Raw genomic sequence first — 12,940 nt, 5'->3', positions numbered from 1 at the left:
AACTTACCTATTTTAATTTATTGAAGAATATAAATAACAAAAATATAAATAAATTAATATAAATACAAAAATATAAATTTATAAATTTGATCTGCGCCAAATCTTGTTATATTGTGGGGCTGTGTCTACTTCAAATCTCTTATACTTTGAACCAAAACATTTTGATTAAACTTTGTATATCACGGAACTATATATGTATGAAAACTATACATGTTCAAAGCCCATGCTAGGGTATATCATAATGTGGTATATGTTAGGAAGACAGCTAGATTAGCCAGATTTGTAGGCTTTATTGTGAGGCTTTTGGCCAAATGAATAGCTATATATACAGTATATATTCAAAAGAATTTACAATAAGCATATTCATTTACTTTTAATTAAAGAACGTATAAAATAATGCTGTTCTTAAAAAAGTATAAACTTGATACAAGGCTTATAAGGTATTGAAACATAATATTATAATCTTTGAGGTTGTCTAATCTCGAGGTGGTGCACTGGGATCATGTGGCAGTGACATCAGCGGCACACTTGCGGTTTCCACAGGCGGCGCCGTAGGCGTGGCAAAGTTTGTGTACATGGGATAGCGTGGTACGAAATCGTCGGTGCGATTGTGCTCATTCACGTCCGTATCCACGAATCTTTCACCAATATGCGTAGCTTCCTCGAACGAAGGCGGCTCTGCGAATGAGATGAGAAGCAGTTTTTTTGAGGTTCCAAGACTTTGATGAATTATAATCGAGGCACTCACTGCACGTGTCATAGCTCGGTGGCATGTCGGCTGATGCACCCGCTGGCGTATCCGGCGTTTCGGGTATCCACTCGGCCACGTGGCTGGGATCCTGGGCACTTTGTGCCAGTGGTATGGTGCCAACTATGATGGGCGTATCGATTTCCGAGTTCGAATGGCAATCTCCAGTCCTGATGGCCATCTTGATTTGGTAGGATACGTTTATGATGTGATTGATCCGTGATGAGGGCGCCACGGGTGGTATAACCAGGCTGGCATTGATCAAGCGCTTGGATAAGCGCCGCACATGCTCCGGCTGGTACTCCTGGCAGAGAGTATTCTTGTGTGTACGTGATTTATGCATGGGTACACTAGCTCGGAACTCGTATATCTGTATTAAGGAGATTTCAATGCCGTGCAGATCGTAGCCATGCGACTGGTTATCTATCTGCAGGGTATAGTTAATTCTCTGGCCCGGCGCATAGCCGCCAAAGGGTATCGTCAGAGTCGAGATAACGGGACCCGAGGAACAGGGCCAGCAGCAAAAGTACTTGATGTCTTCGCTCTTAATGGGGATCTGTGAATTATCGCACGGCCAGGTTAAAGGCATTTCGTATGGATTAGCCAAGACACTCACCAGCATCTCCGGATACATGTTCAGATTGTAGGTCTGCAGCACGGTCAGCGGCTGTTTGAACTCGTTGTTGAAGCGCCAGGAACGATCCAATACGAGTGACACTTCATACGCGATCTTGCCGTACTTCTCCACACATGACGTCGGGCATTCCAGCGGCAGGGGTATGCAGAATGTGTAGGTGTGGGTGCCTGCAGGCAAATCGCCCTCCCCAAAGACATTTGTGCGTGTATTCAAATACTTTTCCGAGCCACGATAATATTCCGTATACGTTTCAGTTTTACCGTTAACGGTGCGCGTGCGCCGCTCCTCCCAACGCACCTTCGCCTCACCCGCGAACAAGATGAAGACGGCTGTTGGAGATAAGAAAACAAAACAAATGCCAAACGTAAAACATGGGAGAGCTTTCCGTGTAAAACTGTTGAGCTTTGCTTTTTTGCCAGTTGCGCTTTGTGTCGCCGTTTTGCCGGCTGCACTGTTTTTTTTTTTTTTTTGTATTAAATACGTGACGCACAGTGGTGACGAGCTGTTTAAAACTTTGATAACGTTGCAGCTAATGAGAAAAAAATTGCTTTTATTAATTACTTTTTTTTAATTATATTAATTTATCAAACAGCTCGCAAAGGCTTTTTAGAGCTAGGTTTCGAAGAATTTGTGTAAATTAGTATTGAATGTTTTAGTTTTCTTTTTGTTGCGTATATTATTAACACGTGTAGTTCTGTCAGGTGGTGAACCTGGGAGGGGTGGGACTTGGTTGGTTTTTGCTTTTTTAGAGCATTCGCACAAATGTTCTTCTTGTAAGCGCTTTGATAGGACGGCGCTTTTGTAGATTAGTGTCCAGGAGATCTTGAAATCCCCATAGAAGCTGCACTTCCCCTAAAATAACAGTTACTTTGGTTTGATATTATAGCCGGGCAGAGCTTTACATTCCAGCTATTAGAACTCATTTTGTTTCCTATTTAAATAGAATCACTGTAGTTGAAAGCCGGTTTAAAATATCACAATTTGAAATTCGATTCTCAAATAACCTTTTTATTGCTCTTGTTTTTTGTTTTTTTTTTTGGGGGGGTGTGCGTTTTTATCAACAATTTAAATGAATGTTTATACAAATTACCTTCTTATAATAATAACAGAAGTATGCACACATACATTTATATATAAAATTAATATTATATTTAATGCAGTAAAATTTAATTCATATTTAATAGTTCAAATGCCTGTATCGCGTAATAGGTTGAAAGAACAGTGATTTACCATTGACGGACTTGTTGCTTGTTGTTTTTAAAACAATGCGGCCATTAATTGTTTCGCCGCTGTAGTAAACCGGACAGGGCCGATCGAATTCGAAAACACAACTCGATGGCATGGTTAAGATACGAATATTAATTTTATGGCACAGCACAAACACACCCTAACGCAAAAATACCACGAATCTTAAAGCTAATATTATATTATATTAAACATGTTTCACTGAAATTTCAACTACTAATCGAACAAAGCACGCAAGTTTAGCCCGCGTTAAACCCGCCACGCCGAACAATCCAAACACAAATGAAAAGTCGAAGATTTCTATTGCGCTGAAAATAAAATGTTTGAGAGCGCGAGAGAGCCAAAATGTGACATCATCAGTTGAGAGAGTCAAAACAAAAACGGAACCGAAAGCTCATTAATATACACTCGAAAGAGTATACAAGCATGAGAGTAACAGAGAGAACACGAGAGCTGCTGAGTAAGCACTTTAAAGCTTTGGTGCTGCTTGTGTTATTAGAAGAACTTTTTATACATTTTGTTGTTATATGCGTAGCTTTCAAGAACACTCTGATGTAAACAAAAACAGATGATGTAATATTTGGGAAACAGCTGTTTGGCAAACTAAAAGATTCTCATATATAAATATTGTGCTACAAAAGTCCAAACACCAATTTTATACTGGGTATAATTTGCTGGGTATAAGAAAATCAGATTAATTTAAAAATGTTCACATATTATAAGGCTCACAGCTGTTATATATTATAACAAATAAATATTAACAATAGAATATTTAAGCAGTTAACCTTATGAACTCTATGTATATAATTAAGAGCTCTTGTAATCTGTATTTTTTTTATTAGAGTAAACAGGTATTTTTTTGCATGACTTGAACTTTTGCCGGAAGACGGTTTTATATTGTTTGTTTATCTACGAAATATCTTGCCTAAGACACTTTGCAAACAATCTCGCTTGGGTATAACACAATTTTGCGTTGATTAATATAAATACTGTTAAGATAAGATATTGCATTTGATATGCAATCAAATCTGGATTGGCGACTCTACGGGTTCTCGTTCCATTTCTGTGTTCCGCGCCTCCGCCGACTGCTTCTTCTCTGGACGTTGTTCGTCCCGGCGACGGCGACGACGACGCTTCTTCTGTGGCGGATTAGGCGGCGGACTCTGGAATGTGTCCACATCGAAGACGGGATAGCGTGGCGTAAAGCGAGACGCCTCACTGACCGTGTTGGCATCCGTATCCGCAATGTCGGCGGTCATAAACATCGCCTGTTCATAGGTGGGCGGAGCTGAGAAAAGTTCGGAGGAAGGATGGCGATTAAAAAAAGTGTGGTTAGGCACGCTTTTAGGTGACTTACGCAGCTCAGGGACCAGGTCCTCCTCGACCTCGAACTCGTCGTCACCATCCTCGGGAAGCTCGTAATCCTCCAGCTCTTCGGTTAGTTCGTAACTGGGATTGTTTATGCCCGAGGCCAATTCCATGGCCCTAGCCGAGGTACACGGCAAATCCCGGGGCACGGCCGCGATACCAAACGGTGCGGCTGGCCCAACGGTAGCCAGAGGCACATTGCCAATGGTAATGGGTATGACGACTTTGGGATTGGCCATAAGCCAGTTCATCACAGCCACAATGCGCACCTCGTACGACACACGCACTACCTTGCTGAGGTGCTCGCATGTCGGCGCCGTGGCCGGTATGCGCAGCGATTCCGTGTAGGATTTCTGGCAATTGTGGAGCACTGGTCCGCCCTCGCGCTTGGCCAGCAGGATCTTCTCGGAGACGGTGCGCAGGGCAGGCGTGTCGGCTGTGTAGGTGGCGCGCAGATATATCATAATCATCAGCTTCTTGCAATCGCTGCTGGAATTGTTACGCACATCGGCATGGATCAGCATAAACTGGCCGGGCACATAGCCCTGCTGCTGCAGCGTCACCTTCATATGGACCGGTTTGGTGTGCATGAAGCAAAAGTATTCCATGCCCTCGCTGCTGGCCGGTTCACGTAACAATTTGTTCTCCTGATTCAGATCGAGCAGCTTAAGCACTGTGAAACCCACATTGGTAGTGCGATTCGAGGCACCCGGTCGAATGAACGTCACCTTGGCCAGGTAGCGTATATGCCCATAGATGCCCTCAAAGGAGGATGGACAATGACTTGGTATGGGACAGGCGAAAGTGTATGTATAGCTGCCCGCATCAATATTGAACGTCTGACCCTGCTCCGAGCCCATCAGATATGTCGTCGAGGCTATGTAATCCTCCCGGCCCATAAAGAACCGCTTGCGGCCGGGACGGAATTGATTTGTGGGCAAAGCTCGGCCATGTTTTCGACGCCATTGAGCACAGGCATAGCCGCTGATTTGTAGTTTTATACCTGACAGGAGTTAAAAATATATTGTTAGTATATATAACATACATAAAGTTAAAGGGTGGCTAAATTTTAATTTTACAAAATTTTAAAAAATGTATTTTTTATTAATTATTAATCCATAAAAAAAAACCATTTTCTATCAAATTACCAGTTGATATAAAACAAAACTATATATTTTAAGCTACAAATTAATGAGTTTTTAAAAATTTTATTATATTATTTTTTTTTTATATTCTATATTTCTCAAAAGAATCTTAAGCACCTGTAAAAATGACTAATAAATGTTGGCATTTCCTCAGCTATTGACTACTTATCACCAGGTAGATCCCCCCGAGTCTGTTGTTTAATAATACAACAATTTTTGTGCGTTTTGTTGTGCATTAATTATCGTGAATTTTGCGTGTGTCTCCGGCAATTTCGGTTTATCACTAAATTACGAATATAATGGGCTTGACAAAGGGAATAGCAGAGAACACAGCAAAGGGAAGTAAATAAAAAACACAGATAAGATAATAGCCAGATAACCGCACACTAACTATAACTAGCATAAAATAGTTAGTATATCAGGCAAAATCAAAATAAATGTAAAGCCAGCTACTTATTGGCGAGCCCAACATAGTTGACATACCTCGTAGTTTTTTGGTCTTATTGAAATTAACTATCACCTTGCCGGTCACGACCTGGCCCGTAAAATATGTGCCATGCTCGTTTTGATCGAATGTTATCAGGCAGTTATTAGACATTCTTGTGGCGTCCACCCGGGGCCAAAATTTCCGATTTGTGCTTTTCTATCGCGACCAACTACTGGAGCGCTCCGAACCCGCTCGCTGCTAAACGGTAACTGATCTAGTTTTTGGCTACTAACATGATATTTGGAGCACGTAACAAGTGCCCTGCGATATCTTATCTGGAGTATATAACAAACTCTCTGTAATCCCAGACGTGGGTGCGTTAAAGTCAGCAAGAGTTTATGCATGACTCAAAATTCTGAAGCTTTTTACCGATTTGTATAAAACAGAAAATTTATATATTATTGAAGATAATGTGTAAAGTGATGTGCTTCTTTTATACCGAAGTTTTCTCAAATAAAATACTCTTACATAATAATATTTATTTATCATTTCGTTATGATAACTACATTTATTCTTGAACTTCTTTTACAGCTGTCACATGTAACATAAAATGTTGCATTATGTTTTTATAAATAAATAGATAATTCGAATATTTTTGTATTGATAAGATAAAACTTGTCAATTCCGGTTGGGCGACAGAAAAAAAATTATTTTCTTTTAAATTCAGTATGATTTTTGCCAGCTAAGTGAAACGCGGCCAATCTACGAAACACGTATAATACTGTTTATTAAAATATTAAAAAATAAAAAAATGGTGGTAAGCTGCGAAATTGACTTTAAGGATAATCCATTTGGCGTTTTCTATGCGGGTCAAGTCATTTTTGGAAGTGTAGTCCTAAATGCGGACAAAGAAAAGCTAGTTAAAGGTAAGGCATAATATGTTAATAAGTTATTGCATGAGCTGATGTTGTTATAAATTTCATTTTTAATATACATTTTTTAATATATTCTAAGCAGCTTTTAGTGGACTTGTAAGCTTATATATGATTCATATTTATTTTTGTTTATCTATTAATAGTTTTCCTATCTATTTTAATACTCAAATTTTAGATACATAGGCTTTTTGTTACATCAAGAATGATAGACAAAAAACTGCCAGAGAATATTTCTCAATAGATGATCAATAATATATTATCTTAAGACTTTTCTTATTGTAAAGATGACACATGTTCCTGAAAAATAATGATGATAACTTAAAAGAAATTTTACTTCCTTATGATAACCAGCAATATATATTCTTCAAACATAATCATGTGCCTATGTTCTTTAATCTTTCAGCAAATATATAATATATTATAATAATAATCTATACAAAATATTTACTGTTCATGCCAGCTATAATATTAAAGATAAAAGGCTTTGCTAGCACATGTTGGTCAGAAGATGAATCCGATTTGGATAACAAGACCACAGAAGAGATTTACAGTGGACACGAGGACTATATTCGATCCAAGGTGGAACTACTAGCTGCTGAAGGAAAGAGTAAGAGCTCAAATATCTAGATCTCTACTATTTCCTCTTCACTTTCTATGTATCGTAGACGTCGCTCTTGAACCTGGCAGCCGTGTTTATAAATTTGCCTGTCAAATACCCACTGTGTGCCCCTCCTCCTTTGAAGGCACCCATGGACGTGTGCGCTATATGGTAAATGTCAAACTGATCAGACCCTGGAAATTTGATCAGACCTTCTCACGATCCTTTACCGTGCTCAAAGTAATGGATCTCAATAGGGAAGGCCTTTTCTTAAGCGTGAGTTGAAAAGTGTCTATTTTATACACAATTTATTCAAATATATTTTTTATTAGACACCCGCTCTTTCGGAGGATCAGAAGACCTATAACTGCTGGCCCTGCCGCTCCGAACCGATTCGGCTGCAATTATCGCTGCCCCAGCGAGGATTCGTGCCCGGCCAGAAGATACCGGTGGGCGTGCTGGTTACCAATGACAGTCACATACGCGTGGAGGAGATCGAGGCCAGCCTGGTGATGATGGTGCTTTACTACAGTCAGCACAGTGTAAAGACGATCAGCGAGAGATTTGTGGTCAGCAAACAGCAAGGCGAGGGCGTCACGAGAAATTGCAAGAAGCAGTTCACCTTTGACCTGCTGGTGCCGGCAACGCCCCCCACCTGCTTTGATTTATGCCGCATCATACAGATCGCTTACCAGGTGGCGGTGGAGACCAAAGTCAAGAGCTGGCACATCAACGAGCGTGTCCACATGCCCGTCACGATAGGCAATGTGCCCTTGACTAGGCAGCTGACACAACAGCCACGCCCCATTCCTGTTGAAGTCGAGGTTGTGGCACAGCAGCTGGACGAGAAGGCTTTGGTGCTGGTGGATGATGTGTCAGCTGCGGCGCCTGCAGCTGCCGTCAATCCTTGGGCTGCAGACGCTACGATAGGTGAGTCTGGCATATCGTAGATATACTTAAAAGTTTTCTGAATCCCTTGTTTTCTTTTACCAGCTCCACCCAGCTATGCAGAGGCCCTGCACATACGCGAGGGTCCAATAAAATCCTCCAAGCCAGCCACATCTCGAAAGTCCAAGCACACAGAGTTTAGCCCGTCCACCACGCATACCAAGGAAAATTGCGCCTTTACCCCGCTCTATGCTGTATTTCATATAAACAACCTGGCGGAGACTAAGCAGGGCGATAGAGCCGAAGATATTGATCGTAGCACTTGGTTCTGAGAATGCGAAAGAATTGTTTAAGAAATCTTACTGAATGGTAAATAAAATTGCTTAAGCGAAATGTTTGGCAAAAATGTGAGCTCGGTTTTAGATTTAAGTTTTAAGAAAATGTCATTTTTATATATTTATGATTTTGTTTGGGCTTATTCTTTATATAAGTTTTAAGTAAACGTCATTTATATTTATTTATCGCTTATTCTTTCTAAAAGCATGACCTCGAAAAATGTTCTAGCCGAGTTCCAAGTTTCCAGTTTCAATGTTTATTGATTTAAATTTTCTGCATATCAGCAGCAGGCTTAGAAAACAAAACAAAAGTTTGGTCAAATAATTTTTGTATTAAGTTTAATTCGATAAAATAATGCAGAAATGTCAAAACTCAAATCAATCAATCAGTCGATCGAAACAATCAAAAAGACATGAGCATATCTTCAAAATATACATTTTCTACATTTTTCTACATTTATTCCTACCTTCGGAACAATTGAATAAATGCATATAGAATCTGAAAATAAGATTGAAATACTTTTTTTATTAGTTTTTTTTTTCATCTTTTTAATTTGCTTTCATTTTTACTCAGTGTAGGTCAAACAGAAAAATCGCAAATTTAACACTTCAGACAAATCTTAAACGTAAATATATAAAAAATATTAATTTAATTTTAAAATAAAAAATATAATTGAAATTAACCGGTATTCCCCTGTAGCGGAAAGTATATATTTGCATTCCCAAACATAATGCCAAAGCATCTACATAGACCCCGAATTTATTATGAACCCCCCCTCCATTTAGTGATGTGTGCATTGCACTTGGACATAATTGACACGGCGATAAGATAAAAATGGCCCATTGGCCCCGCTAAACAGCCAAAGCAAAAAAAAACAGAAAGGAAACAGAAAAGTTTGTTTCACTCTCAGTTCGTTTCAAACGACCGAATGGGAATGTTTGGACTGTCGCAGTACTAGCCAAACTTGTTGTCGTTATGTGAGAAGTAAATAGCGAACCGCTTGGTTTTTAATTACAATCAAATCAGTCGTGTTTTGGATTCCGATAGCGACAAGTGCGAATCGCGGCGAATCGGCTGCGCGCAACAATAAATACTTACACCAATAATTATTGGCCAGATAAGTGCATATATACGCATATATATTGGCGTGCTGTAATAACATATAATGGGTGTTACCTGCATAATTGATTTTGATAACAATCCCCATGGCACCTTCTTTGCGGGTCAAGTGGTCACGGGAAAAGTGACTTTAAAATTGGATAAGCCAAAACTGGTCAAAGGTAAGAGCCCGGCGTTAAATATACTAAGTGTTTAGAGCAATATTTAAAAATTAAAATAAAACTCTTTAAACATCAAATGTTCTTCCCCATGACTCATTCTTATCTTATCGGCAGCCAGGTGAAGAGTTGTGCAAAGTTAATGTGCGAATTGTAAAATGTGTAGGATAGACCTGAGGCAATAGAAAATGATTCATTCGCTTTTTTCTCCAAGGCACGCGCTAAATTTGGTAGCTGATGATATTAAACAGTTTGTTGACAAGCCATTTATTATCATTTTCATTATAGGGAGCTTACAAATTATCATTCTTATCAGTATAATCATAAATAGTTCTTAAGATTTTAAGCTTTTTAAATATGTGAATTCTGGAATCGAGTCTTTCGTTTTGTAAAGCACATTTTCAGGTCATTTAAATAATTTAAAAATATATTTTTATTCCGCTTTAGATGCAGTTCCTATATTATATTTTCTTCAATTTAAATTTAATTTAAAGAACTATATTTATATACAAAATGGTATAGTTGCTGTTGCTATTTGTATTATAAATTTTTACAAGCTTGCAGTCCAAATATGAGATGATTTAATGGACGTTCCGTCTAAATTTTGCTGACAGCTCATTAAAATTTATTGAAAAACATAGAAAAAACTATTAAAGCTTTACAGCTGAGTAAGAGAAGAACTTTTGTAAACTGAATATTTTGCATGATTTGTTTATCTTTAAAAATGTATGTATTTTGTTGATGTTTATTATATTCAATATGTACCTACAGAATTCATATACTGAACTTATTGTTCAGCGTGTTTATATTCAACTAGGTGATGCCCACAATTTCATGTGTGTGGCGCTCTGACGTCACAACCAACAGATTGCAAGTAAAACATATAAGATTTTGCGAAAACACAAAGGAAGAACAATATGGACAGCTTTTTTTTGAACAGAATTCGGTTGCTTCTGAGTTTATAATATTTGTATCCATGTAGCGCAGGTGCAATTAACTGAACTGGCCACAGAAAGGTGCCAGACGAATTTCAGCACGCGCAGATTCATCATGTTTGCCGGGCTGCTGCGGTGAAAAGGAGAGGGCGACGTTTTGTCTCGTTTGCGCTTTGCAGCGTTTACATTTAGCTAAAAAGCTTTGTTTATGCGATCAACAGGAAGTTTTTCGCTAATTTCTTCTTCAAATGCGGCTTCTCTTTCCCGCAGCATTATTAGCTGTCGTGTTGTGTATATCTTCTGTGTCTTTTACTCTTATTTATCGTGCATTAATTAAGGCAGTTCATATAAAATGAAAGTTGTGCTATATTATGTATTCGCCTAGGCGAAAGCTTGCATTAAGAACTACTTCCTTCTCACACATTCCTTTTGCACAGTGTGTTGCATAGTTTTGTGCATTTTATTAGAAACTGTATTGTAAAAGGAGGAAGTGTTGAAAAATGTAAAAATAATAGAGTTTGATTCCTTAAACGTAAATTTAACAAGCATCTATCATGTTATTTTTATACATTTTATATATTTTATATTAATTTTTTGTACATCGACTTATGCATGTATATTTTTTATCTATACACTAAATTCATTTTTATACTGTTCCAATATAGCTGTAACATTTAACATAAGTGGATTTGCCGAAACCCATTGGACGGAATCGCGTGGCACTGGCAAGAATAAGTCCTCGGATACATATAGCGCCCGCGAAGACTATATAGCCTCCCAAACCTATCTGGCAGGCTCGAGCCAAAGCAGTAAGTAATTTAGATTATGCCCAAAATTATTCATTCCAATATGAAAAATAACTCTTGCAGCACAAGTTTCTCTTGAGCCTGGCGTACATACCTATAACTTTGCCTGTCAAATACCCGCGACCTGCCCCTCCTCCATCGAGGGCCACTACGGCCGAGTGCGCTATATGACGAAGGTGGCACTGGTCAGACCCTGGAAATTTGATAATTTCTACACGCGCTGCTTTACGGTGCTCAAAATTATGGACCTGAACTATGACAGTCCGCTCCTAAGGGTGAGTGTGGAGTTACAGGTGTCGCAACAGGGTCTATATAATTTAAATTTTATATTATAGATGCCCGCACAAGTGGAAACCCAGAAGACCTATTGCTGCTGGCCGTGCAAATCGGCGCCCCTGCAGCTGCAACTGTCGCTGCTGCAAACGGGTTTCGTGTGCGGCCAGACCATACAGGTGGGCATGCTGGTCACCAACGAGAGCCATATACCCGTGGAGCTGCTGCAGGTGAACCTGGCCATGATGGTTACCTACTACGCCCAGCAATTGAGCACCACGCATTCGCGAAACGAGCGTATACTCGTGACCAAGATGATGGGTGATCCCGTGCCGCATCACTGCAAGAAACAGTTCACCTACTGGCTGCGTGTGCCAGCCACGGCGCCCACCTGCTTCAATCTGTGCAAGATCATACAGATTGCCTACCAGGTGGAGGTGGAGGCCAGGTTCAAGGGCTGCCATCGCAACGAGGTAATCACTATACCCATCACCCTAGGCAGCGTGCCCCTCTCGGAGCACGCCCACATGCAACCACGTGGCCTTGAGAGCCAACCACCACAAGCCCTGGATGCTAAGGCTTTGGCGCCAGCCAGTGCACCACCTGCTGATGCCATTGCGCCTTGGTCCGTGGATGGCAGCATTCGTAAGTCTTTGATTGATTTTAACCATATTCTCTGATATGATCATTTGCCAATCTTTAGCACCGCCCAATTACGAGGAGGCTCTTCATATGCGCGCAGAGTTCGACAAAATTAATAATATGGAGCCCACTGCACCACCGAATACATTAAGTCTGGATGAGCATGGCTTCGCACCACTTTACCCCATATTTAATATACCAAGTCCCACAGCGCCCATGGCTAGTACGGATCAAAATGGATTTCCCAATGCTGATATGAACGCTAACAAGGGCGGCACATGGCTGTGAATAGATACACAAAGGATATACACCATATACAGGCTATTATCTATAATCTAAGCACAATCTAGTCTTTAGTCAGGAATAAAATGTGCATAAAATAAAAAGAAAATATACAGAAATTGACATTTGCAAGAAACATAATTTGTTTACTGAAAGTTCAAGTAAATTAAAACTGGAAAATCTCTCAATTGTTTCGGAAGAGAAAAAAATGAACTTTAAAAGGAATGCACATATGAGAGCATCTGAAATATAATTCGGAAAGGATGGAAAATTAATATTTGGTATGGAAAAGGGAAAGCAAAGAGAAAAATATATTTGAAGTTTAAAAAGAATCCAAAGCGAATAAGTTTTATATAGCTAAAGAAAAGTTATTGTTGTTTAAAGCATTTCACAATAGT

At 39.5% G+C, this 12,940-nt stretch overlaps 4 protein-coding genes across 5 annotated transcripts; 2 read left to right on the top strand and 2 right to left on the bottom strand.

Annotated features, from left to right (window-relative positions):
• Positions 1 to 229: 229 nt before the first annotated feature.
• LOC115761325 (arrestin domain-containing protein 3) lies at positions 230 to 2,882 on the bottom strand. The gene is made up of 4 exons (XM_030703058.1): positions 2,616 to 2,882; positions 1,365 to 1,714; positions 749 to 1,304; positions 230 to 678 (listed from the first exon to the last, which is right to left on the bottom strand). The coding sequence occupies exons 1-4, from the start codon at positions 2,725 to 2,727 to the stop codon at positions 476 to 478; spliced, it is 1,221 nt and encodes a 406-aa protein (XP_030558918.1). The 5' UTR covers positions 2,728 to 2,882; the 3' UTR covers positions 230 to 475.
• Positions 2,883 to 3,387: 505 nt separating this feature from the next.
• LOC115761415 (arrestin domain-containing protein 17) lies at positions 3,388 to 5,813 on the bottom strand. The gene is made up of 3 exons (XM_030703172.1): positions 5,627 to 5,813; positions 3,988 to 5,001; positions 3,388 to 3,918 (listed from the first exon to the last, which is right to left on the bottom strand). Exons 1-3 carry the CDS (start codon positions 5,739 to 5,741, stop codon positions 3,653 to 3,655), a joined length of 1,395 nt encoding a protein of 464 aa, XP_030559032.1. The 5' UTR covers positions 5,742 to 5,813; the 3' UTR covers positions 3,388 to 3,652.
• Positions 5,814 to 6,381: 568 nt separating this feature from the next.
• Positions 6,382 to 8,350, top strand: LOC115761512 (arrestin domain-containing protein 3-like). Its single transcript, XM_030703281.1, has 5 exons — positions 6,382 to 6,496; positions 6,966 to 7,112; positions 7,171 to 7,379; positions 7,436 to 8,033; positions 8,097 to 8,350. The coding sequence occupies exons 1-5, from the start codon at positions 6,382 to 6,384 to the stop codon at positions 8,321 to 8,323; spliced, it is 1,296 nt and encodes a 431-aa protein (XP_030559141.1). The 3' UTR covers positions 8,324 to 8,350.
• A 960-nt stretch (positions 8,351 to 9,310) lies between these two features.
• On the top strand, positions 9,311 to 12,658 carry LOC115761427 (arrestin domain-containing protein 2-like). 2 transcript variants are annotated; one of them, XM_030703187.1, is made up of 5 exons: positions 9,311 to 9,607; positions 11,205 to 11,348; positions 11,415 to 11,620; positions 11,681 to 12,263; positions 12,322 to 12,658. In XM_030703187.1, exons 1-5 carry the CDS (start codon positions 9,493 to 9,495, stop codon positions 12,546 to 12,548), a joined length of 1,275 nt encoding a protein of 424 aa, XP_030559047.1. In that variant the 5' UTR covers positions 9,311 to 9,492; the 3' UTR covers positions 12,549 to 12,658. The 2 variants fall into 2 exon arrangements, with proteins under 2 accessions (XP_030559047.1, XP_030559046.1); XM_030703186.1 differs by having other exon boundaries at positions 9,313 to 9,607; positions 11,409 to 11,620.
• The last annotated feature ends 282 nt before the right edge of the window (positions 12,659 to 12,940 follow it).

This window comes from Drosophila novamexicana, unplaced genomic scaffold, assembly GCF_003285875.2.
Source record: "Drosophila novamexicana strain 15010-1031.04,08,12 unplaced genomic scaffold, DnovRS2.1 tig00000485-arrow-pilon, whole genome shotgun sequence".
NCBI lineage: Eukaryota > Metazoa > Arthropoda > Insecta > Diptera > Drosophilidae > Drosophila > Drosophila novamexicana.
The sequence above is the reverse complement of the archived record's forward strand: the minus strand, read 5'-3'. Positions and strand labels throughout refer to the sequence as shown.